This window comes from Peromyscus leucopus, chromosome 15, assembly GCF_004664715.2.
Source record: "Peromyscus leucopus breed LL Stock chromosome 15, UCI_PerLeu_2.1, whole genome shotgun sequence".
In the NCBI taxonomy this organism is placed as follows: Eukaryota; Metazoa; Chordata; class Mammalia; order Rodentia; family Cricetidae; genus Peromyscus; species Peromyscus leucopus.
Window position 1 is genome coordinate 13,229,774 of NC_051076.1, and position 26,075 is coordinate 13,255,848.

Below are 26,075 nucleotides of genomic sequence, written 5' to 3' on the forward strand. Positions count from 1 at the left end.
TAAAGATCTAGAAGTAAATAATTTATTTTAAAGAAACTTTCCCCATATCAACATAAATAATATCATTATATGCATTCTCAGGTAGAGTCAGAAATTTAAAAAAATTTGAAAAACAAAACTGAAATTCTGGCACAATTTAAGATTCTGGACCCTGGGTGGAAAGTGGTGGCGCACACCCTTAATCCCAGCACTCGGGAGGCAGAGGCAGAGAATCTCTGTGAGTTTGAGGCAAGCCTTGTCTACAGAGGGAGTTCCAGGACAGCCAAGGCTACACAGAAAAACCTTGCCTCAAGAACCAGACAAAAGAAAAAAAAAAGGTTCTATGCCCTGAAGAAATCCAGTTTATAAGCAGGAATGCTGATTGTACAAATGACCTGGACAGTCATTTGGAACTAGGCCTTTTTCATTTCTCCACTTAAAAACAGTAACACTTGAGCCAGGAGTGGTGGGCACATGCCTTTAATCCCAGCACTCGGGAAGCAGAGGTGGAGTGATCTCTGATTTCAAGGTCAGCTTAGTCTACAGAACACGTTCCAGGACAGCAAGGACTACATAGAAAAACCCTGTCTCAAAAACAAAAACAAGCAAACAATAACTAAAAAACAAACAACAAAACCAAAAAACAAGCAAACAATAACTAAAAAACAAACAACAAAAACAAAATAAGCAAACAATAACAAAAACAAACAAAAAACTCAGACCACTTAAGACACCGAAACTAAAAGTTATTCAGACTTCAAAACAAGTGGTTGGTCTGGTTAGCTAATTAATAAAACTAAATTCCTTTTTTGTTTTTCTTCTCTGTTTTTAGGTAGTGTCTTGCTATGTAATGGAGGTTGGTCTTGAGGCCATGGGCTCTAGCAATCTTCCTAGCTCAAACCACTGGAACAGCTATGACTACCACATGTGCCACCATGGGGACCTGGCCAACTATTTTTAGGGAGGAGAAACGAAAATTAAAATGTATTATATGCCTAAGTTATGAGAGTATTAGACTACTGAAAGTGAAATTCTTCAATCCCACGTTCCACCCCTAACTACTGATCTAAATCACCAACCAATGATGAATGCAGCTGAGCTCTAATGTTCATCAGCTCTAAGGTGTGTTGCTGTGAGAACCGAGTCCTCGGGGTAAGAGAGTGAAGCACCCTTCAGGGAGTGAGTGCGCTTTTGACAGACTCTGGAACTCGGCTTGCGTAGTACTCATAATTCCTCAGTGCGGCCAGGACTCCGGCCGAGTTCATGTGCTTCACCTCCTTGTTGTACTGGAGGGCGTTCCCGTGGATGTCCGTCAACTTCCCTGCAGGAGAGCGAGCGGCACACAGTTACCGGGCAGCTGGGTCAGGATGCTCCAAGGGTTCTCTGGAGGACAGGATGGGGCAGTACCGAACCCCAGGGCTCACACTAAGCACACGCTTTACCACTGAGCTGTATCCTAACCCCCTCTAGTTATTCTTTAATGACTTTGTAGGATGTTTGTCCTGGGGATTGAACCTATGGTTTCATGCACATTAGACAAGCACTGTACCACAGAGCTACACCCCCAGCCCTTTTTGTTTTTATTTTTGAGAACAAGTCTGAGATGTCCAGGCTTGATTGTTTTTTGTTTTTTTTTTTTAAATTTATTCTTCTTTCATATATTACATCCAGATCAGTTTCCTCTCCCTTCTCCCCACCTGGTCCCCCCTCCCTTTTTTAAACAAGATCTCACCATAAAGCCCTGGCTGGCTGGGAACTTAGTAGGTAGTCCAGGCTAGCCCTGAACTTACAGTGATCTTGGCTGTACCTCAGGAGTTCTAGGATTACAGGTCTGTTGCATCCCGATATCCTCCTGCCTCCCTCAGAACTAGAGATTGGACCAAGTGCCTCCTGTATGCCAAAGGTGAGCTTTACCACTGAACTGCAGCCACATGCTCGTAGGTTGTATTTCTTTCTCCTTCTTTATTTATTTTTAAATATTTATTTATTAGAGTTAGGGTTAGGAAAAATAATAAATATTTTATATGCATAGTGTTTTGCCTGCATGTGTGTATTGTACCCTGTAGCGTGAATCCTAATTGGTCTTAATAATAAAAACCCAGAGTCAGATACTGGGGTAAAAGCTGAAAGATCAGAGAAGCAGAGCAGCCAGTCACTAGAGAGACTTCTTACCTCTGCTGAATCCTCAGACTGAAAGGGCCCAGCTCCGTCTCCACCCTGCCTTATCACTTCCTCTCTGTGCTCAGTCATATCACTTCCTGTTTCCTCCTCCCAAGTGCTGGGATTAAATGTGAGTGCTATCACTGCCTGGCTCCTAGTGGCTAGCTCTGCACTCTGATGTCCAGGCAAGCTTTATTTGTTAGAGCACAAACAAGATATCACCACAGTTCACCATACGAGCCTAGTGCCCTTGAAGGTCAGATGAGGGCAACATATCCACTGGAATCGGAATTACAGATAGTTGTGAGCCGTTGTGTGGACACTGGGATCTGAACCTGAGTCCTCTGCAAGAACAACCAGTGCTCTTGACCACTGAACCATCTCTTTAGCCATGAAACTGAATTTCTTGGGATCAATCTCTTTTACTATACAGTGTACTTCCCAAAATGTTTTCTGTTTGTCCGTCTGTCTGTCTTAGTCAGGGTTACTTCTGCTATGTTGAAACACCATGACCAAAAGCAACATGGGGAGGAAAAGGTTTATTTGGCTTACCTACCTGAATCACAGTTCACTGAGGAAGTTGAGGTAGGACCTCAAACCAGGTAAGAACCTCTGGAGGCAGGAGTTGATGCAGAGGCCATGGAAGGGTATTGCTTACTGGTTTTCTTCCCATGGTTTGCTCAGCCTGTTTTCTTATAGCACCCAGAACCACCAGCTCTAGGATGACGCCATCCACCATGGGCCCTCCCCATTAATCACCAATTAAGAAGATGCCTTACAGGCTTTCCTATAGCCTGATCATATGGAGACATTTTCTCAATCAAGGCTTCCTCCTTCAGACGACTTTAGCTTGTATCTAGATGACATAAAACTAGGGCCTCATACATGCCAGCCTGGTGCTCTACCATGGGGGGCCTCATACATGCCAGCCTGGTGCTCTACCATGGGCGATACATGCAGCTGGTGCTCTACCATGGGGGGCCTCATACATGCCAGCCTGGTGCTCTACCATGGAGTTATAATCTACCCCCATCATCTATTTTCTAATTTTTAAAGATAGGGTCTTGTATTTAAAAAAAAAAAATTCATTCATTCTGTGTGTGTGTGTGTGTGTGTGTGTGTGTGTGTGTGTGCGCGCGTGTGCGCGTGTGCGCGCGCACACACAAAAGTCAGAGGGGGCATGTGGAAGCTGGAGTTACAGGTGGTTGTGAACCACCAGATGTGAGTGCTGGGAACTGAATTCATGTCCTCTGGCCAAGCAAGAAGTGCTCTGAGACATAATGAGTCCCAGGACAGCAAGGAACACAGTGAGACCTTCTCTTAATGAAACCAACAAACAGCAACAACAACAAAATAAGAGTTTGATTAACTCTATGAAGATGGAATTCCATTCTTACTAAAGACTATAAACTAAAGAAAATTAAGTTTGTTGAAATATCCTTGCTGACACAAAGATGATAGGTTTGGGCAGATCATCTCTAGGCTTCCGTCCATCATCTACATCCTAGGAATCTCAGTGAAGAATGTTAACTGAGGGCTGGAGAGATGGCTCAGCAGCTAAAAGGGTTCATGGCTGCTCTGCCAGAGGATGTGGGTTGATTCCCAGCAACCACAAGGAAAGCTTACGGCCATCTGTAACTCTAGTTCTAGGTGACCCAACACTCTCTTCTAGCCTCCAAGGGTACCAGGCATGCATGTGGTACATAGACATATTTCTAAAAAAGTGGCCATTGCTAAATAACAGACATATATGCAGAACAAAACACCCATACACATAAAATTACAAAAAAATTACTGAAATATAATATCCGAGTACAATATAAAAACCAGAATTCTCCAAGATAGCTGGACTCACCTCCCACAGCATGTAAGATAACTTCTGGGGCACAGGTATCCCACTTCTTACAGCCAGGACTTGCAAATACATAAGCAGAGGCTTTGCCTTCAATCAGCTGGATGATCTGTGAGGTGGAAAGTAATAATTACCTCCAAGCTGCCAATAGGAAAAACCGCCGATGCCCATTGAAGACATTTCATCAATTCCTGTCAGACTTAGATTAAAGCCCTAAGCAGATTAAAAGATACCAGCATTATAAAAAATTAAACAGGTGAATAATAATACATGGTAATCTAAAGAAAAAATATGGAAAAAATATGGCCAAATAAGCCACAATCTATAGTCCAAGTTAGATTAAGTTTTCTTATTTCCATGGTTTTTCTTTTTTACTATAATGGAAATACATATTCACTATTGGACAAGTAATGTTTTTAAATTTCTAAAACACTGTCCATTGCTAAGTAACAGAGAACTATTCCCAGCCCCACAGCGGACAAGTCCGGCAGGTGCACTGCTCTGGCTAGCTTAACGAGTACTTTCAGAGACTGCAGAACCCTCACCCCTGGCTTCTCCCACGACTCCATAATGAACCATCATTATTGACTGTATTACTTGGTTTCTCTGAGACAGAGGCTCCTGCAGCCCAGGCTGGCCTCAAACTTGATTTATAGCCACAGATAACCTAGAACTCCTGTTCCTCCTGCTCCATCTCCCCAGTGCCAGGACTGCAGGTCCGCAGCGCCACACCTGGCTGTGGTTTGCATTTAACGGCCTCAATCTGTGAGTACTAGACTGAGTAGAGAGCGCATTCTGGAGGAGGCACTTCGTTCAGTGACAGAAGATGGCAGGGTCAACAGGACATGTCCTCGGTACCTTGTTTCCTGCTCCCCCCACGCGTAGCACATTGTCAGGATTCATGGCCGCAACGCAGTCTGTGACCAGCTTGTTGCTGTGGGACCTGGTGGTCGTGATGATGTGCTTCCCAGCGGGCACTTCTTTCAGCTGAAACCCAAAAGCACCCAAACCCAGAACTCCCCAGATGGTCCTGCCCAGCACAGCATCCGGGCCTGCCTGTGTGAATGACAACAAAGCTCACCGTCACCAGAGAAAGATGTCAGCCACAAAGGAAACAGTCAGCCTCACTTGGCTGAAGTTACCAAGTCTGTAATATATGTTTTTGAATTACAAAAGTAAAAACACACAATGTTTAAAATATAAGGGCAGTGAATAGACAAAAGAATTTATCCTGATGATAATTTGATTATCGTCATGGCTGCTTTGGTCAACCGTTTCAAAGAAAGGGGACACTTTTGTCCTCAGGAGAGTGACCTTCCTACTCTAATTGCTGTTTCTTTTGGAATCATCCACTGATCTGCCTGTTAAACCGAAAATAGCAATTTTCAAACATATTGAAGTTCCAGGAAGTGCAACTGTGTACTGATCAATATCAGAGTACTAATGTAACGATCATATATACTTTCATTATTCAAGGAACAATAGGAACTGCGTTTCCTAAGTGAGGATGCATTATGCTGCCACAGACACAGAGCAACCAGGCTGATGCTAAGGCTGATGCTAAGAAAGCTGTGGCCAGTGGAGACGGGACTAAGATTTTAATGACAAATGCCCCAAGAGAACCAAATGACAGCACAATCTTAGAATCTGTGTTTTCCTTTGTGGAGCCCAGAAACTTTTCCAACGACGCTGCTAAATACTCATATTTCAGAAAAGGTGAAATTGATGCTAGCACACAAAGTCCAAACCCAACACAGTTTCCTATCAGTCTGGGAGGTGTACCGTGAGAAAAGGCGTATGATTCACCCAACAAGGATGTGTCAGCATCACACGAAGTTCCTTATGCATGCATTAGCCCATCCGATACTCAAAGCAACCCCAGAAAGTAGATGTTGTTATCCTTAACAATGAGATTTGGAATCAGTTAATAAACTGACCCAGGAGCCTAGGAAGTTCCTCTCAAAGTCCAGCTCATCTAGGTTCAGAGCTCTTTTTGTTTCATTTTATTTTTGGAGACATGGTCTCGCTATGTAGCCATGGCTAACATGAACTGTAATAGGCCAGGCTCGCCTCGAAAAGACTTTTTTTTTTGTTTTTGGAGATAGGGTTTCTCTGTGTAGCTTTGCGCCTTTCTTGGAAAGACTTACTTATTTTTATTTTATTTTATTTTATTTTATTTTGAGATAGTGTTTCTCTGTAGAGCCTTGGCTGTCCTGGAACTCACTCTATAAATCAAGCTGGCCTCAAACTCATGGAACTCCACCAGCCTCTGCCTCCTGAGTGCTGGGATTAAAGGCGAATGCCATCACTGCTTGGCAAAAAGACTTGTTTTCAATTTATGTGTTTGAGTGTTTGCCAACATGTATGTATGTGCACTATGTGTGCCTCAAACTAGAGTTCCAGATGACCATGAGCAGCCATGTGGGTGCTGCTGATAACCCCACCTGGGTCCTCTGCAAGAGCAGTAAGTGCTCCCAACTGCCAAGTCTGGGAAGCTTCTGATTTTGCTTTGCATTGTTGTTTTTGTGATGGGGTCTCACTGCATTGCCCTAGATGGCCTTGAAACGATGTTGCTGCCCCAGCCTTCCAAGTAGGTGGAACTACAGGTCAGTGCCACTGTGTCCATCAAAGCAGGCACTGGGCAACCTGAGCTGATGTGTTCAGATGTTTTTAACGTCATCACTTCTTTGTCCTAGAGAAGTACACTGCGCTTTTGGGGTGAGACAGGCTTATGCTGCAGGCTGTGTGCCCTGGGAAGTAGAGTCAAAGGCAGGGGGTGGGCATCAAGGAGTGTGGGGGGGATCAGCAGCTGTAGAAGGAAACACTGTGGACAGAGGGGAAATGGGCTGCAATGTGGCCAGGGGGGCAGCTCTGCCTGGGACTACGGGGAACACTAGAGCTCAGGCAGTTCTTCAGAGTGGCCCCAAATCCACTTTCTGGTCATGGGAAACAGACTGCTTTGGGAAGGGTTATGACCTGGGGTGGGGTGGGAAGGCTCTTCATAGGGGAGGCATTCCCTGAGGAAGCTGACTGTTGGCTGTGCCTCCTGCCATGGAGCACCAGAGGAACCCAAACTAAGTACCAGCTGCTTGGAATGTCAGTGTGCATCCTCTCTTTCCTCCTGACTATACAGATAACTCTCAATGGCAGCTCTAGACGCTTTTGCCTGTAATTCAACACTTAGAAAGTAGAAGCAAAAAAAAAAAAAAAAGAAAGAAAGAAAGAAAAAGAAAGAAAGAAAGAAAGAAAGAAAGAAAGAAAGAAAAAGAAAAAAAAGAAAGTAGAAGCAAAAAATTGTTTGTTCAAGACAAACCTGAGCTACATAGTGAGTTCCACACCAGCATGGGAAACACAACGAGAGTCTATTTCAAGGAGAAAGAGTCAGCTGGGTGGTGCACGCCTTTAGTCCCAGCACTTGAAGCAGGCAGATCTCTGTGAATTCAAGGTCAGCCTGGTCTACAGAGTGAGTTCCAGGACAGCCAGAGCTATACACAGAGAAACCCTGTCTCGAAAAACAAACACACAAAATGCAAGGAGTTCATACTGCCTTTGTGAATCAAGAAGACAGGAGGGCGCCCTGAGGCCCTGCTGTCCTGCTCTCCCCTGGGCTCCTGATCTGAGGTATCCTATTCTTTCCTGCAAAGGATCCACGGGGAGGCCAGCACTTGTCCTTCCAGATGAGGGGTTACTGTTAACTCTGGGTAAGAAGCTAGCTCCAACATAAAGACAGATGGAGTTTCATGGTGTTTTCACATGTCAGTATTCACTAGAATCAAAAATAAACTTTCAGTTGTTCAGTTTTTTACCTTGCTCAAGAGAGCAATAGAGAATAAAAACAGGGCTTAGAACTCACTTTGAATCCCAGCTCTGCTGCTTACGCAATGGGTGACAGTGGCAAGTTCAAGGCTTCAGTTTCCTCCTTTTCTGTGTGTGTGTGTGTGTGTGTGTGTGTGTGTGTGTGTGTGTGTGTGTGTGTTGTGTGTGTGTGTTCGTTCCTAGGGACTGAACCCAGGGCCTTGCTCTTGCCAGGCGGGAGCTCTACCACTGACCCACACCCCCAGCCCCCCTTTTACTTTGTATTTTGTGACAGTCTCACTTTGTTGCTGGCGGGTCTTCCGTTCACTCTGTAGCCCGGGCCTCCCAGAACTTGCAACACTCTAGCCCCAGCTTCTTGAGTATCTGGGATTAGAGGCCTGCACCACCAGGCCAGCTAGCATCCTTTTCTTTAATATGGACCTAAGTATTTCCTTAAGCTGTGTGGTGAGTGTTACTAGAGACAATGCATGCGAACCCCTGGAGCAGGGCGGCACAGTGAGTGCCTGATGAACCTCAGCTTTGATGGTGACCATGCATCTTCAGCCCTGAACACCAGCAGCAGCCAACCTTCCGGCTTCTACCTGTTGCAACACATTTCAAGGCATGCTCAGAGGGCAAGGAGGGCGAAGAGGACACAGCACAGGGAGACGAAGGAGAGGCGCAGAACAGGAGGAAAGGAACCGGTTCACGGGAAGGACCGGGTGCCACGTCCTGCCTCTTTCCTCCCTAGCAGGGAACCCGAACCCTAGCTGTTTCTCACCTTCGCTTTAATCCTCTGTTCCCTCAACTTCTCCTTTTCATTGCTCTGTGGAAGACGAATACAAGTTTTCTAGTCTCAGAAATAAGGGATGAAATCATTAACAATTCCTAAGTACTTACATCTCTATTTTTGATAAAAGGGGCCATGCATACCTTTTTTCTATGAATTAAATACCCTTCTTTTAAGGAATAGGGCTAAACTCACAAACCTGTGCCCAGTATACTCCAGTACAGACAGCAAAGCCACACTGTCAGGATTAACACCCGGGTGTTTCATTCTGACTCAGCTAACAATGTGGAGCCACTCCGGGAAACCCCAAGAAATAATCAAATTTCAAATCGAATCCCGTATGCAGCAGGAATAAACACACTTACATTACACCTAAATATGAAGTCTGTTCTCACATCAGACATGCAGAAGAGATAGCCCCCACTCTGGTTAGTCTGCTTTCCAAAGTCCATCAAGTTCATATTAATGTGAAACTTTAAATATTGTACTTCAATAAAATTTAATGATAGATCCTTGCCCTGGAATTACACTGGTCTCTTGTTTCTAAAGGAGACAGTTTCTCTGAAGTGCAGCAGGAAGTCAAAGCAGGATGGAAGAAACCAAGTCAGAGGAAGGGGCTACAAGCATCACTGCTGGTGACCTGGACTGTCAGTAATTCAGGTACTGCGCAGCATTACCTGGGAAGCAACATGGCTAGCACCTGTTCTTTGTTGACAAGGTTCATTTCTTCAGTGTGCTTCAAGAACTACCTGTAAACCAGGTGTCTTGATGACCACGCTAATCAAGAACCAAACGGATAATTTCCAAACTATTGCAACTGAATCACAAATATGTAAAAAGTATAATGCACACAGTCTATTTGCCCACATCCACATTCCTGGCCCCAATAGCCCCCCCCAGAAAGTTCTAGTTCACTAGGTAAGCAGCAGCCTGGGAAGCTGTACCTTGAGAAGCCCCACCCCCAAGTGGTTGCTGTGCAAATGAGTGAATGAGTGAGATAACAAGTGGACCGGATGACATCTGGACTCATTAGACACTGTAATTATGTACCTAATATTTGTGACATTGGTAGCAGTACCTGGTAGTTGTAATATGGCTGGTTGATGATGCCTGCGATGGCCTTTCCTTCATAAGCAATCCCAATAAGAACCGTTACATTGTCAAGAAGACCTATGACGAAGGAATTAAGCACGTCACTCTCTCACGCTATGGTTTACCACCAGTACATCCAACAAACAGCTGCTAGTCTCATTATTATTATCATTTTATTTTTTGTTTTTTCCAGACAGGGTTTCTCTGTGTAGCCCTGGCTATCCTGGAGCTCATTCTCTAGACCACGCTGGCCTCGAACTCCTGCCTCCTGAGTGTTAGGATCAAAGGCATGCGCCACTACCCCTGACTGCTAGTTATTTTTGCAGTAAAGGTAGGGGATCTGCAATGATTCTCCCACAGACAACCCTACTTGAGGCAAATAAATGCAAAGCTCTAAGAGCTGGACAGAGACAGAAATGGGAATTACAGCTGCTAAACTGAATGGACAGCCATGACCACACTCTCCTTAGTACAGTCTGTAAACCTGTTAATGCCACAGTGGCAAAGCCATTTACTTTTACGCCTCTGGTTTTAATTCAGTGCTTTCTGTTTTTTCTCACTTCTGGTAACCTCAGATGAGGGAGAGTGAGGGGGATGCTGTGGGACTGAGATGGGGGAAAGGGAGGGAGATGCTGTAGGACTGAGATGGGGAGAGGGAGGGGGATGCTGTGGGACTGAGATGGGGGAGAAGGGGAGGGGGATGCTGTGGGACTGAGATGGGGAGAGGGAGGGGGATGCTGTGGGACTGAGATGGGGAGAGGGAGGGGGATGCTGTGGGACTGAGATGGGGAGAGGGAGGGGGATGCTGTGGGACCAGGTGTGGTGGAGCCGGGGCAGCACAGCTCCCCTCAGCCCAAGAAAACATGGTTTCAGCACAGTCCCTGAGGTAAGAAGGTTTACAAAGATGGAGTCTCCCATGTGGGGACCCCAGAACTGGAACTGGTAGAGTATGTAGGGTGGTATCTGAAGACGAACTCTTCCGGTTGGCACTCAGGTATGACAGCAGACAGAACACAGCAGCTCTTCATCTGACACATTCATGTGTCACTGCCTGGCCTCAGCGATGTACAGTGGCGGAGAGATACTGACCTTCAGTATATTCCTTGGTGCCATCTAAGGGGTCAACCCACACCACAAGCTGCCAAATAAAAACGGAAAAGAGAGGACATATCCATATCAAGTGTGTACAATTCAGAGAATGAATAGATTAAAAACACCCCCTTTTAATATGTTTGAACACATCATTATGGATGATTTAAGTCAACATCCTCAGCTTTGTGATCATAAAAAAAAAAAAAAACCAAACAAACCCCAAAGCTGCATAATCATGGAGTAAGCACATTTAAAGTAAACAAAAGGCTGTTTTCACGTTTTACAGCACAGTTGATAAATGCTGGCTGTCACTTGAACACTCGGCACAATGTCATGGACTCACACGGCTCTAGATGGTGCTACAGGGAAAAAAACTGCCACAAAGCCCTGAGAATACTTTGTGCAGTCTAAATTTGTCACTCATTTTATGTGCATGTGCAGACTTTTTTTTTAGTTTTGAGACAGGGTCTCTTCACGTAGCCCTAGCTATCCTGGAATTCATTATGTAGACCAGGATGGCCTCAAACTCACAAATCCACCTGCCTTTGCCTCTCAAATGCTGGGATTCAAGGCATGTGTCACTATGCCAGGCCTGTACATGCTCATTTAAAACATAATAACCCTGTCTCAAAAAACCAAAGAGAGAGAGAAAAGAAAGAAAAAAAGAGAGAGAGAGAGAGAGAGAGAGAGAGAGAGAGAGGTTTGGTTATCTTAAGGACATGTCATAACAACCTAAGAGAATGGAATGGCTCATATAATGGGCACCAGACAAAAAAGAAATCTCTTTTGCTTAGGACTTTCAACATGATTGAGAATATCCTCCCATACCCAGTAAAGGGGGTATGAATTTCTGAGAATTCCTGATATCATGTCTCATTATTTTTTTTTATCCTTTTTCTCACAGAATAGAATTTCTTCCTCATAGTAATTATTCTGTAAGTGCAATGTTAAATAATTCAAAACTAGGATTCCCCTGGAGCTGGAGTTACAATGTGGTTGCTGGGAACTGAACCTGGATCCTCACCAAGAGCAGCCAGGGCTCTTAACTGCCAACTCATCTCTCCAGGCCAAGTGAGAAGACTTTTATGGTTTTCTAGAATGACCAGCCCCACTGCCCACACAATGCTTTGTTACCAAATCCACTGACCAGCAAAGGAGACTTTCTTACTAAAAATGCTTTTACTAACGGTTTCAGAGAGCAGAGGAGACCTACAGGAGAGGACGGGGAGCTGGGTCCGCCACGTGTCTATTGGCCCTGCTCTTTCTGCTGGCTCTGAAGGACCCCGTGCCTGACTGCCACCTTCGAAACCACACATTTTCCCTCTTACAGACAAACTGCACTTCCTTCACAAGGGCCGCAGACCCAGACTAACGGGGTACAAGCCATAAAGATGGGCCTTATGGGGGCTGGAGAGATGGCTCAGCGGTTAAGCGCATGTACTGCTCTTCCTGGGATCTGAGTTCGATTCCCAGCACCCACATCAGGTGGCTCACAGCTGCGTGTAACCCTGGCTCCAGGGTATCTGACACCCCAGACATCTGTGGGTATTTGCACACTTGTGTCATGTGCATATACCCCCAACACATACACACAATTAAAATAATAAAAATAAATAAAAAAACCAAAAGATGGGCCTCACGTCTTCCTCCTTAATAGCGCTGTACTGTGACGGGCACGGCTGCTTCAGGATTTCCTCCCACTGGCCATCTTCAATCAGCTCCTGATCCACTTCCCCGGGAGGCAGGTCCTGCAGCAGACCGGAGGACACTGCTGAAGCCGTTTGTTCCCACAATGCATCACGTCCCCGACACAAATGCAGCAGCTGGGTCCTAGCCACTGCTGTTCCCCTTGTTTTCAGCAAGCCCAGATGTTTACAGCAAGCCCAGATGTTTACAGCAAGCCCAGATGTTTACAGCAAGCCCAGATGTTGACGGCAAACCTAGTGTGACACTAGCAGGAGCTGGAGACAGTGAGGAACTGAGATTTCCCTGGAAGCTTCTACCCTGAGCTTGAAATGTGGGCACCAGGAAGGGCCTCCCCCATAGACAGTCTCACAGTTCTGATGACTTAACCTCACAGCGGCCCCCTAGCCTCATTTAAACCATGATTCAGGAACGTCTAGAAGGAACCCAAAACCCTTTTCTCTCATAAATAGATCCATTTTCCTTTACACGTTTCCCGATTTCTTTGGGAATGCTGGGATACTAAGGTAGTGGGTTATGAACCTGGGTGTCTAGTCACACTAGGACTTGGGACACAACTCAGTAGTTCAGCAGTTGCCCAGCATCCACGAGACTGGGTATAAACCCAAGCACCCCAAAATGGGCAATGTGAGTGAGGACGAAAAAGAACAACAAAATCTCCTTATGGAGCCTGGTACACCTGTAACCCCAGCACTTGATTGGCCAAAGCAGGAAGAACTTAAGGCCAGCCTGGGCTTCATAAGGAGACCCTCTCAAACAAACGCCAACACTAAAATTAGAAACAAGGCAGGGTCGTCAATATGGCATTTCAGTCTCAGAGCAACAGGACAAGAAATAAAAGAGGAACAACCAGGGAGTGAGAAGTTGGCACTTCTTGTTTGCAGAGAATATGATGCTTTACACAGCAGACCCTCACGACCAGAAAACTAGAATCGACCAATGCTTTCTGCAACTGGCAGGATACAAACAACATGCTTTTTTTTTTTTTTTTTTTTTATACCAACAGCAAATAAACAAAGGTAGAAATCAGGGAAACAATCCCAGTCACAGGAGTCTTGATAAATAAGGCAAATACCCCAGAGGAAACCTGAGGAAGGAGGTAAAGGAACTCTACAACGAAAACTTTAAAACCAAAGAAAATTCCAGGCCTGGTTGGAATGAGGCTGTAACTCTAGCACCCGGGAGACAGAAATAGGTGGACCTCTATGAGTTCAAGGTCAGGCTGGTCTACATATTGAGTTCCTGGCCAACCAAGGCTAAATAGTGAGATTCTGTCTCAAAAGACTAAATCTCTGTAGAAAGAAATCAAGGCAGAGATTAGCAGATGAAAGGCCTCTCATGCTCATGGACTGGTAGAATTAATGACATAAAAGTGGTCATCCTAGCAAAACCAATATACAGATTCAATGCAATCGTAATCAAAATCACCATGGTTTTCTTCACAGAAATAGAAAAACAAAATCTTAGTATCAGGGACTATGGGGGTCCAGCCCCTCGATAGTCCCCTCCCAGGGTCCAGGAAGAATCTACAACCAGCTGATAATTAATCTTTGATGAAAAGAAATGAATCTATGTACACAAGACTCCTTAGTTTATACACTTTATTATTCTGTGATAGTTCTCTCTCTACACAGCTTCTATTCTGCTCTCATGTCTAGCTCCTTCCTTGCCTGATTTCTCTATATTTATCTACTGTCCCCTCTAGGTTCTATCTTAATTCCTTCATCTAGTTCTGTCCCTTCTAGGTTCTCATCTATCTAGTTCTTTCCCCTATCAGCTCCTCTCCCATCTCCTTCTTCCTCATCTTGTTCTTCCCCATCTGGCTCTTCCTCATCTTCCATCTCGTTCCTCTAGTCCTCTCTTCTAGCCCTTCAATCTAGTTCTTCCCATCTCAGTTCGTTCCTCTCATGTTCTTACCCATCTAGTTCTTCCATTCTCTTTTCTCCTTCCTGTGCCCTGGAAGTCCCGGTATATAAAGGGAGGGTCCGAGTTAAATTGTGTAAAGCTATTACTTAACATCTACCTCTCCTAGGCAGAGTCTCCTTGTGAAATTTACCTTAAATCAGGAGACTTGCCTGTGGGCTGCTAACATTGTTAGTCCTCGGAAGTTGGGCGCCCACCTGGGTGGTGTTTCCTGTAGTCCTTGAAAGTGGCTAAGGGAGATAATCTGATTCCAGAGAAAGTCTTTCCTGAGGCTGTTCTCCAAATACCTGGAATGTGTATGTCCAGAGACTGATCAGTCCACACTGTTAGCCCTTGTTAGGGAAAAGTCAATTGGGAAAACTATGAAGGCACACATGATTTTCATAACAGAATACAGCTGATATATAACAAACCAAGTAACACCAAAAACTCCTTGAGATTTGGCTTCCTCTGGAGGAATTCCCTGATCCCTCCAGGTAGTGACTTTGCCATAACCAGCTGAGTTCTTATGATATATTCCTGTGGCCTGCAGCATCTTAAAACTCAAATGGAAACACATAGGAACCCAGAGGGCCAAAGCAATCCAGAACAAAAGTAACACTGTCAGAGGCATCACCATACCTGATCTCAAATGACACCACAGAACCACAGTTACAAAAAGGGCATGATACTGGCACAGAAAGAGACGTGTAGATCAGGGGAATGCAACAGAAACCCCAGAATAACGCGAACGATACAATCACAGCCACCTAATTTTTGACAAAGACACTAAAAACACACACCGGAAGAAAGTGCATCTTTGAAAAATTGTGCTGAGAAAACTGGATGTCTACACATAGAAGAATGAAACTCGACCCTTCTCTCCTGCCTTGAACAAAAATCAACTCCAGGGGCTGGAGAGCTGGCTATCTGCTCTTCCAGAGGATCCAGGCTTGATCTCCAGCACCCACATGGCAGCTCACAGATCTATAATTCCAGTTCCAGGGGATCTGATTCCTTCTTCTGGTCTCCACAGGTAAAAGGCTCACATGTGGAGCAGCAACATCCAGGCAAGCAAGACACATATGTGCATGTGCGCGCGCGCGCGAGCGCGCGCGCATACACACACACACACACACATACACACACACACACACACACACCCCAAACAAACAAAAACACTTAAAAAAATTCTGCATGCCAGCTGGGCAATGGTGCTACATGCCTTTAATTCCAGCACTCAGAAGCAAAGACAGGAAGATCTCTGAATTCGAGGCCAGCCTTGTTTACAGAACGAGTTCCAGGACAGCCAGGGCTACACAGAGAAATCCTATGTCAACAAACAAACAAACAAACAAACAAACAACAACAAAAATGGGCTGTAGAACTGAACAGAGAATTCTCAAAGTATTACAAATGAATAATAAACACTTTTAAAAGTGTTCAAACCACAGCATAAAAAGAACTACAAATTAGAGCTACTTTGAGATTCCATCTCGTCCCAGGCAGAAGGGCTATCATCAAGAAATTAAAAGACAATAGATGCTGGTGAGGATGTGGAAAAAGAGACACTTATTCACTGTTGGTGGGTGTATAAACTAGTGCAGGAGAAAGAGGCACTTCTTCACTATTGGTGGGTGTGTAAACTAGTGCAGGAGAAAGAGGCACTTCTTCACTGTTGGTGGGTGTGTAAACTAGTGCAGCCAGTAAGGAAATCGGTGTGGAGACTCCTCAAAAAACTAGGACTAGACCTACCATACACCCAGCTATTCCATCTAGGACGTGCCCAAAGGCTGGACACCCCACTACTGAGAACTGACTCGTCTGTTTACTGCTGCTCTATTCACAACAGCTAGGATGCATTTTTTAAAGTTGGAAGGGAGGTGAACAACCTGGCTAGGAACTGCTGCCCTGTGAACCTATAGTTTATTAAAAACTCCAGTGTTATGTGTGGGGTAACTCCTTGTAAGTTGGTCAGGGAGGTCCTGGTGGCCCCTAAAACAATATAGGCACTTGTCAATTGTCTTGGCTGTCCACTAGAGTCAGATGACAAAACCTTCCTGCTGAGGACACCACACACTTTGGTTGCATGGCACAGAGAAATCAAGCTAGAAATGATCTGGAAACGTTTTCCCTGCGGACCAGCTTTCATAGTGTTAGAAGGTGCTATGAGCTGGTGGGGAAAAAAAGACTCCCCAGCTGTGAACTACAAACGACAGTGCTAACCTGTCAGGCAAGCTGTGCCTACGTGTCCAACAGTGGCATGACTGTTACGAGAGGTAACTCCTGCTCTTGACTGAATCTGAGGTCTGCTCCACTCGGGGAGTCCATGCTTAGTTCTCTAAACCTACTCAGTGTCCGGAAACCCACTCAATGTATAAAGAGGGAGGTCATAAGCCCTATTGGGGAATTAAACTCCATGGCTTTACTAAATTCACAGTGTCAAACCACCTTATAAACATGCATGTTTATTCCCATAGCTAATTCCCATTCTTAGCCTTAAGACCGTGAGGGCCGGGAATATGGAAAAGGGCTGCAGAACACCATCACTGGGGTAATACACAGCCAGCGCAACCACGAAACTGTGAACAACTACAGATGACTGCACTGGCTGTGAAAACGGATGGGCCCATCATCAGCTGAGCAGGTGGAAGAGGGATGGAGCCACTCCATCACAGCTGAACTACGTCCTATAGACAGATTCAGGGGAGGGGAAGCCACCGCCTTCTGTAATAGACCACTGGTGACCAGGTTCCGACGGACGGTCCCAATTAAACAGTCACACGGTGCTGGTTAAACTAAATGGGAGACCGAATCAAATCAACGTCATGAATGAGAAAGGGACAAGTCGGGAGTGAGGGGGTTGGAAGGGGTGGGGGGGAACCAGAACATATTATATACATGTACTAACTTGTCAAAGAACTTAATAAAAAAACAAAACCAAAAAATATTCTGTTCTCTCAGTTCTAAGTATGCAAGTCTGATTTCTGAAGTGAAAGACCAGAAAACCAACGAAAACAAAACCCATTCTATCTCAAAGTTTCAGAACTTTGCCAACTTTTAAAATTTAACTTTTCATACTGGGCCTCAAACCCAGGGCCTCACACATGTGAGCCACACGGTCTCATTCCTGAGATGTCCACTCACCTCCAGCAGGAAGTGGTCTACCTGAGCCTAACTTACAGTTCTAAGGCTGCACAGTCACTACAATGGCAACCGTGTCCCCCATCACTAAGCACAGAGACTTAGCCTAGAAGTGGACCGAAATATAAAGTCAGATTACTTCCTCTAAGGAAAACGATCATCTCTGTGTTCAGACACTAACTCAGATACTAAGACCGTAACCGTGACATGTGATCCAGCAGCACGCCAGTTACGGATCGACGTGCTATGGTGACTCTTACCTCCTCCCCTATAATTGTCAGCCTAGGGAACTTCCGTGCCAGGGAAGAGCATATGCTCATCTGTACCAAGCGGTCTGCTTTGGTCTGCAGGTCTGTGGCTGAGGTCTGTAACGAAGAATGCAAATCTCAATAGAAATACCATCAGGGATAAATGGTCTTCCCACTCGCAAGTGCACAGTACCCATATAATTGACACTACATTTTCAGATTTTAGATTCACAGCTCTTAGCCCCAAATGAATCAACTGGTTGTATGCCCTGCTACTTCTCAGAGAATTAACAGCAATTAAGAATGGGAAGTGAAGCTAGGTGGTATTGCATGACTGTAACCTCAGCACTTGGAAAGCTGAGGCAGGAGGATTGCCATGATTCTGAGATCAACTTGTGCTACAAGTATACCGCTAAATAAAGGTAATTTAGAAACACAGGGTGTTCGTCCATGTGTTGATGGAGATCAAACCCATATCTTGTGCATACTGAGCAAGCACTCTACCACTGAGTTATATTACCAGCTCCAGAATGCTTCAAGTTTGCAAAGGTGCTATTAAATTATTTGGAATGTTTTCTTCTCTACTGATAAATTCTTTTATAAGATTCTAGTTACTAACCTTCTTCATAGGCTAAGAGGCAGGAAACTACCATGTGGTGCTACATACTTCTTAGAATCTCATACTTGAAAAGCAGAAGCAGCAAGTTCACCAGAGGTCCTAGTCTAGCCTGGTCTACACAGTGAGTTCCAAGCCAATCCCCATAAGACCTATGTAAGCCTGGTCTATACAGGGAGTTCCAGGCCAGCCAGGACAGCACAACAAGACCTTATTATCTCAAAACCAAAACAAACAAACAAAAGAAATAAATTTACACTGTTCCAAAGTGAAGCTATCATCAGTGTATGAAGAGTGTCCTCTATAACTTTCCCCACTTATTCCTGTAATCCAAGAGTTCCTGAAGATGATTCATTAATGCATCAGAAAGAATTTCTAGGTTTTTTTTGGGGGGTGGTGGTGGTGAAGACGGAGATGGGGTTGAGGCAGGGTCTCATATAGCTCAGGTTGGCCTTGAACTTCTGAACCTCTTGCCTTCATCTCCCAAGTGCTAGGACAATGGCTGTCTGGCACCACATGTGGCTTTTATAGCTTTGAATAAGAAATACTTATTTAAACATCAGATTTTCTCAAACACGTCGTATGTTCTAAGGTTGCATGGTTTTGTAGGGAATAGATTCAGATCTCTTCTGGAGGTGGTCTTCATCATATATACAAAGACCTTGAATGAAGTACAGAGTTACTTTCTTATTTCTTTTTCTTCTTTTTTCTTTTTTTGGTTTTTCGAGACAGGGTTTCTCTGTGTAACAGCCCTGGCTGTCCTAGAACTTGCTCTGTAGACCAGGCTGGCCACGAACTCACAGAGATCCTGTCTCCCAAGTGCTGGGATTAAAGGTGTGCGACACCATGCCCGGTTTGGAGTTCTTTTCAAAGCAGATGTTGAAAGGAAGGCTCTGGTGAAGTCCATCATTTTACCGTTCCTTGGTCTAGATTAGGACATTCTTTACTACTGTGAAGAGCAGACACTGAGCACAGACACAGACAAGCTGGCGTACCTTCTGCACGATGCCCAGGTCTCCTTCAGCAATGACACATCTGACTATGGTTCCCGCCTTCTGAGCGATCGAGTATGCTGAGGCCACTAGTCGCATCAACACAGTGTGGCTGGAAGCCATGATGAGCCTTGAGGGAAAGAGAAAACTATTTTGTTACTAGACACCAGCTAGGAGTTTCAGTTAATTGAATTCAGGACAACACATACTTACTGAATGCCTGGGGCTGCCTCACTTAACTACATAGGGTCTTTTTTTTTTTTTTTTTTTTTTTTTAAACAGGGTTTCTCTGTGTAGCCCTGGCTGTCCTGGAACTCACTCTGTAGACCAGGCTGGCCTCAAACTCAGAGATCCACCTGCCTCTGCCTCTCAGGTACTGGGATTAAAGGCGTGCGCCACCACTGCCCTGCTACTACATAGGTTCTTTAATAAATACACACTAAAAGAGACTTGGAAGAGACACAGTTTTGGTATTAACATCTCTTTCAATACACCCTGTAACACTCTCTCTTAGCAAACAAAACATTTCAAAGCCTGGAGAAATGAACTCAGCAGGTGAAACTTTTGAGTGTGAGGTGTGTAACATGCAAAGTAACAAGCCAGTTCACACGTGTCTGTAACTCCAATTCCTCTTTTGTCACCAGGCAAGCATGTGATTCACAGGCTTACATGCAGGGAAAACACTCATACACATGAGATAATAAAATAAATCTTAAAAAGAAAAGAGGAAGAAGCCAGATGGTTGTGGTGCACACTTTTAATCCCAGCACTCGGGAGGCAGAGGCAGGTGAATCTCTAAAAGTTTGAGGCCAACCTGGTCTACAGAGTGAGTTCCAGAGCAGCCAAGGTTACACACAGAAACCCTGTCTTGAAAAATGGGAAAAAAGGGGTGTGTGTGTGGGTAGGGAGAGAAAAGATGTAATTGAAACTGATGTGCAGCACTGAAAACCATTTTTGTGGCCAATAGTTGTCCGGAGTTAAAATGAAAATAAAATGGAAAAAAAAAAAGGAGGCTATCCATGTGGTGTGTGATCAAGTTACGAGACATTTCTGTGTAGAATCAAGCCCAGAACTCACAGAGATTCGCCTGCTCTTTGCATTTGCACGAGCTGGTTTCTTGATATACTAGGTTTGCGGGTGGAATAAAGTAAATTACGATCATTACCAATTCAGGAACACCACAAATAAAACCCAGAAGCAATAGTCTAGGAAAACATTTCACTGAACAGCCATCTACCTAATGTACTTTGAACTGGAAGGGCAGATCCAGGTTACTAACCTTCCCCAGCACCTTTTCTGGGGGAAGGGGATGATGGGAAGTCACATCTGGGGCCTCACCAGGCAAGTTCTTTCTCACCAAGCTCCCCAACTCACCACATGCCTAAATGCTGATGGGAGTTTAGCATGTGGGAGTGGCGACAGAAGTACTTTTCTCTCACTGGAACTTTTCCTAGATATCATTTACCCTTAATCCAGTTCAGTGATCATTTGAGCCTTGTTAGGCTTCGGGCACAACTAATCCACGTCCTCTCAAGCTCGACACATACACGCAGACTTTTCTTCTTCCAGCGGAAAATTTCCAGGCTCTCTGCTTGCTACCTTAGTCAATAAATGCACCCTATGTTTATGAACCACAATTTGAAGAGAGCATCAGTTTGTAAGACATAAGAATAGAAATACGACTACCCCTCCAGGCCCTAATATTTTTCTTACCATAGTTTTTAAAGAAATATATAGTTTTGATTCTTGGTATAAAGAAAAAGAAAAAAATTATCAAAACACACCATGTGTAAAGGAGATCTTCACTCGCCTTCTCACATCTCCCCCAGCAACTCAGTGGGAAGTACCTTTGGAAGTGACAGGCGACTGAAGAACAAGGCTAAGGCTAACCATAAGTTAACTTCCTTAGAGCAGCTCAGAAAACTCGTCCACCTTTCTGAGTCTTCCCTGAGCACTTCTGGGAACGTGACCTTTCAAAAGCTTAGCTAAAAAAACAGGGCGATGGCTAACGACAGACTTTGGAGTCAGCTGCCTGTGTCCACATCCTGGGTATGTTAGCTTCCGGAAAGCACCGACTCTCCATCCTGGAACTTCTAAATGGGAAAACGGCACCGACTGGTAGAGGGTTGCTGTGATTATTAAATAAGTATGACACGGAAGGCACTGAGCATACAGACAAGCACCAAACAACACTGGCCAGAGACGTTTACGTCATTTCCTTTGTTCTGGCTACAACAGGGATACAGGGAGTGCTAAAGACAAAAGGCGAGGGGCTGGAGAGATAGATGGCTAACGGTCAAGGGCACACAGAGGTCAGACCCCAGAACCCAGGTGGAGCAGCTTACAGACACTTGTAACTCCTCTGCTGGCCTCCATGGGCCCCTGCACTCACTAGTACATACCCACATTAGGACACACAGGCACAAACTATAACCTAAAGAAAAATCGAAACATCTCCATGGGCTCACACCTCGGAATGCATACTTTCTCACCAAGTGCTGGTGCGGTTTTCAGACACTGTAGAACTTTGAGGAGGCCGGGCCTAGTGAGAGGAAGTGGTTCCTGCACGGTGGGCCAGCACTGACACCTGCTCCACTTGTCTGCTCTCTGTTCTGGCTCTCTGCTCCCAGATCCACCAACATGTGAGAAGCCACATGCAAACTTCCACCGCCGAGAATGGGGGCCAGGCACACGTCTTTCCCACCGTGATGAACTGTGTGCCCCTGAAACCATCAGGCAGAATAAGCGGCTTCTCCCTTAGCTGTTTCGGACTCACTGGTGAGGAAAACAACTGTGACAAGCGACATTCTGACCTAGGGAGCAGCGTGGCACCTGATGGGACAGAGATTCTTCTGCACCACGCTTTAGGCTTGGGCCTTAGAGTAAATATGAAAAGCAGTGAGCCAAAGGCAAGCAATCTAATTCCCACGCACGTAAAAAATCTTTACAACGCCTGCCAGCTCCTCCAGAAGGATGGAACACACAAGCCAGGCACGGTGGTGCTGTAATCTCACCACTCAGAAGCCTGGGGTGCCTGTCACTAAGAGAACTGCTCCAAGTTCACAACAGCCTAGACCAGAGACCAAGAGCCAGACCAGCCAGGTCTACACAGTAAGACCATCTCAAAAACAGGACAAACGAAAACGAGAAACAGCAACAGAAAGAAAAACAGCAAGGTTCAAGTGACCAGTTCCTTCTCATAGCCTAAGGTTTAAGGGCAAAACAACAACAAACACCGTATCCTTTCTGTCCTTTATCTTTATTCTTACAAGGATGGTGAACATGCAGATTAGGATTTTAAAATGTCTGATATGTTCCCAGTAAAAGCATTAAAATCATTTATCTTTGGGGCCTGGTTAAATAGTGCTGAGGTTCAAGGTATCTAGAAAGATAAAAATGAACATGATGGAGCAAATTCTGAACAATTAATAGAGATCCCCTTGTTACCAGTTATCAAAATATGGTAATCAGCTGGGTGTGGTGAGCCTGCTCCTAGTCTTTGCACTTAGGAAGCTGAGTCAGGAGGACTGGGAACACCACCAACATTAGTTACATAGTAGGTTCCAGGCCAGCACTGGCTACCTAGTGGAGTACTTTCTCCAAACATCCATGCATGCACATACAAACTCTAAACAAAACAAAATGAATGTTTAGAGAAAGGATATGTGTGTGCGCATGCATATATATATATATATATGCACACACACATATAAGTGCATATATTACACACACACACACACACACACACACACACACTCTGCATTTTTTTTAAAGGTTCCAAGAAACATACTCCTATAATCCCAAAACTCAGGAGGCTGAGGTAAGAGAACCTTGGGTTTGAAAACAGCGTAAGTTCAGTCTTTCTCAGTCTGTTTCTCTAATAGGTTTTAATTAAAAGTGAAACCATAGAAAGTCTAGGAATGGTTTTATAACTTGTAAACGCAGAGTATTAACAAAGTTCCACAGAAATTAAAACTTCTACATGGCCAAAATGCCATAAGCAAAGCAAAGTCATAACTGATAAAAGGAGAGGTTAAGTCCTGTGCCATATAGTAATAACTGAAGTTTTATTTGGGGCTCTTATGCCTCAGTATGTAAAAGGCAATACTCCAGTGAAAAACGAGGCAAGAACACTTGGCAAGAAGTTCCCAGAAAAAGAAAAGCGCTGGTCACCAAATGCACGAATGTAATACTACCGAATATAAAAGAAATGCAGAGTTAGAGAATGAGAAGTGATTAAGATTCACACATGCAAGCGTTTGCCCAGTCTTCAAGGACTGAGAGAACATGTTCCTACTGGAGCCATTTTTAAAAAAACAAAATGTATACATTGTTCCACGCAGCTATTAGATTCCTGGGCAAACAAATCACAACGGCCTACCAGCGTGCATAAACGACAACCGACAACGGAAAGAATGTTGGCTATTATGAAGTTTGCAAATTTGGATGCAATAAGAAGCGAAAGTCAAGTTTAACCTTGCTGTTTCCTCATTATTAACCAGTGTCCTCCAGAAAGCCAGGCCCAGATAAACAACCCCATGTAACCACTGGAGCTTCTAGATGCGGCTGAACTACAGGCAGTGTACCGCAGGGCGCTGGGCATCACAACCCCTGGCTCTCCTCTACTCGGTGCTAGGGGTGGGTAGTTACCGGACCAAGAAACTAGGGCCTCCCGGAGGCCCTGCCTCACCGCGGGAGACACTTACACTCAGCCGCCCCGCGTCCCCAAACTGCTGTCCTGCCGGGTCGCTCTCCGCCCGGGTCCCCACTTCCTCCAAGTCCACGGGTCCAACGTGCAGAGAGGCGGCTTCCGCAGCTGCGCTTGCGGGAACTCGGCGCAGGCGCACAACAGCCTCCCGTGGGCTCCGGGCGGTTGGGGAAAAGCCTGTTCTGCGCGTTTGGCGCAGGTTCATGCCACCTGTTGTCAAAGTCCGAGTCCCCGGGACGTTCCCGAGTGCTGGTTCCTGGCGTCTTGGCCTCACCTCAACAACAGTTTTTACTGGTTTTGTTTCTTGACGCAGGGTTTAGGTAGCTCAGGCTAGCCTAGAGCCACACATCTTCCTAACTTAGCTACGACTGCACAGGTGCCACTATGCTCGGCTTGGCTTTATTTTTTGATGAGTTGCCTTTATGGGATTGTTTTCATAAGAGCAGCACTTTTTTTCCCCTTAAACATGCCGTTATTTTGTGAGGATATAACGAACACATTTTGTTTCTATGTGTTTTCCGCAACTCTCAAACTTCACTTGTAAGAAGCAAACCATAACGTGTGTGTGTGTGTGTGTGTGTGTGTGTGTGTGTGTGTGTGTATGTAATCAAGGTTTCACTTAGGCTGGCCTCCAACTTATGGCAATCCTCCTACCTCAAATACCTCAAGTTTTCATATATTTAGCAGTTAAGAGCACTTGTTCTCCCCGAGGACCCAGGTTGGTTCCTAGTACCCACTGAGGCTCCCAACCATCTAAAACTCTAGTTCCAGGGTACCCCACACTGTGAGCACCAGGCACACACGGTGCACATAAATACATGCAAAGAGTAAATCTAAAAAAAAATTTACAAACTCACGTATTGGCTTTTGTAAACACATTGTAATTGTATAACAACTGCCATAAATAAGCACAAATAAAACCTATCTCATGCATATAGTGGAATGCAGAGTCCACAGACGCTCTGCCTTGTATCTTCCCATAGGGTTTCCCAGGAAACAGCCGAGTTGAATGAATGCGGCAAGTTGTTCTGTAGAGATGTGTGTGTGTGTGTGTGTGTGTGTGTGTGTGTGTGTGTGTCGGGGTGGGTGCCGAGTGTATGAATCTTTGCGCTGCTGTCAGGCTCCCAGATGGGAAAATGCACTTCAGAGATGACGTGTACTCATTCGATGATGGTGCAAACACGAGGACTCACGAAACACTTAAATGCTGGTGTAATTCCAGCTGGAGAAGCCTGGCATCCCTAGAGCCGGCTGGTTAGTGAGACTCACCACATGGATGAGTGAGCTCTGGGTTTGATGGAAAGACCCCGACTCCATGAATAAGGTGCAAGAACTATGGAAGATGAGTCCCAACATCAGTCTAGGACCTCCACATGCACACACGCATACACACGTGCATACCACACATACACATGGAAATAGAAGAAAAGGCATTACACACCGGAACAGCACATCCTGCAGTCTACTTTCAAATTCTCCCAATACTTGTTACCAGACTTCTTCATGTTTGTACTTGGAGATGACTCTCTGTCCTCCTGGCTCCCAACTTGAGCATCTTTTTATAGTCATTGGCTGTTTGTTTGTTTACATTTTTTCTACTTTATCTTGATTTGCAGCAACTTTTTATACTTTTTTTTTTAAGTGTAGAACAGGAATGGCAAAATAACAGCTGTGAACGTGTGTAGCCCTGGCTGTCCTGGAACTCACGCTATAGATCGCGCTGTCCTGGAACTCGTAGATCTGCCGACCTCTGCTTCCCAAATGCTGGGATTAAATGCCTGCGCCACCACCGCACGGCTTTAGTCCCGCTGCTTCGTATGTTTACGACCCTGGACAAGTTGCTGAACTAAAGTGTCTGACGACGGAGAACCGAACGACCTCGGTCCCCTGTCTCTCTACCCTTGCGCGACCTCGGAGAAGACCCGCTGTGGCACAGACCTCCAACCCGGAAGGCCCGCCCTATCCCCGCCCCCTTCTGGCCGTGCCCCGCCCCTTCCGCTC

General features: G+C 45.2%; 1 protein-coding gene across 4 annotated transcripts; it reads right to left on the reverse strand.

The window, feature by feature from the left end:
* Positions 1-26,028, reverse strand: Bpnt1 (3'(2'), 5'-bisphosphate nucleotidase 1). Of its 4 annotated transcripts, none has more exons than XM_028855760.2 (10): positions 25,782-26,028; positions 19,370-19,496; positions 17,771-17,875; positions 12,401-12,508; positions 10,758-10,806; positions 9,655-9,746; positions 8,568-8,612; positions 4,850-5,047; positions 3,995-4,100; positions 1-1,300 (listed from the first exon to the last, which is right to left on the reverse strand). In XM_028855760.2, exons 2-10 carry the CDS (start codon positions 19,487-19,489, stop codon positions 1,152-1,154), a joined length of 972 nt encoding a protein of 323 aa, XP_028711593.1. In that variant the 5' UTR covers positions 19,490-19,496; positions 25,782-26,028; the 3' UTR covers positions 1-1,151. The 4 variants fall into 4 exon arrangements, with proteins under 4 accessions (XP_028711593.1, XP_028711591.1, XP_028711590.1 ...); XM_028855758.2 differs by lacking the exon at positions 25,782-26,028 and adding an exon at positions 25,516-25,752; XM_028855757.2 differs by lacking the exon at positions 25,782-26,028 and adding an exon at positions 24,073-24,210.
* Positions 26,029-26,075: the final 47 nt, after the last annotated feature.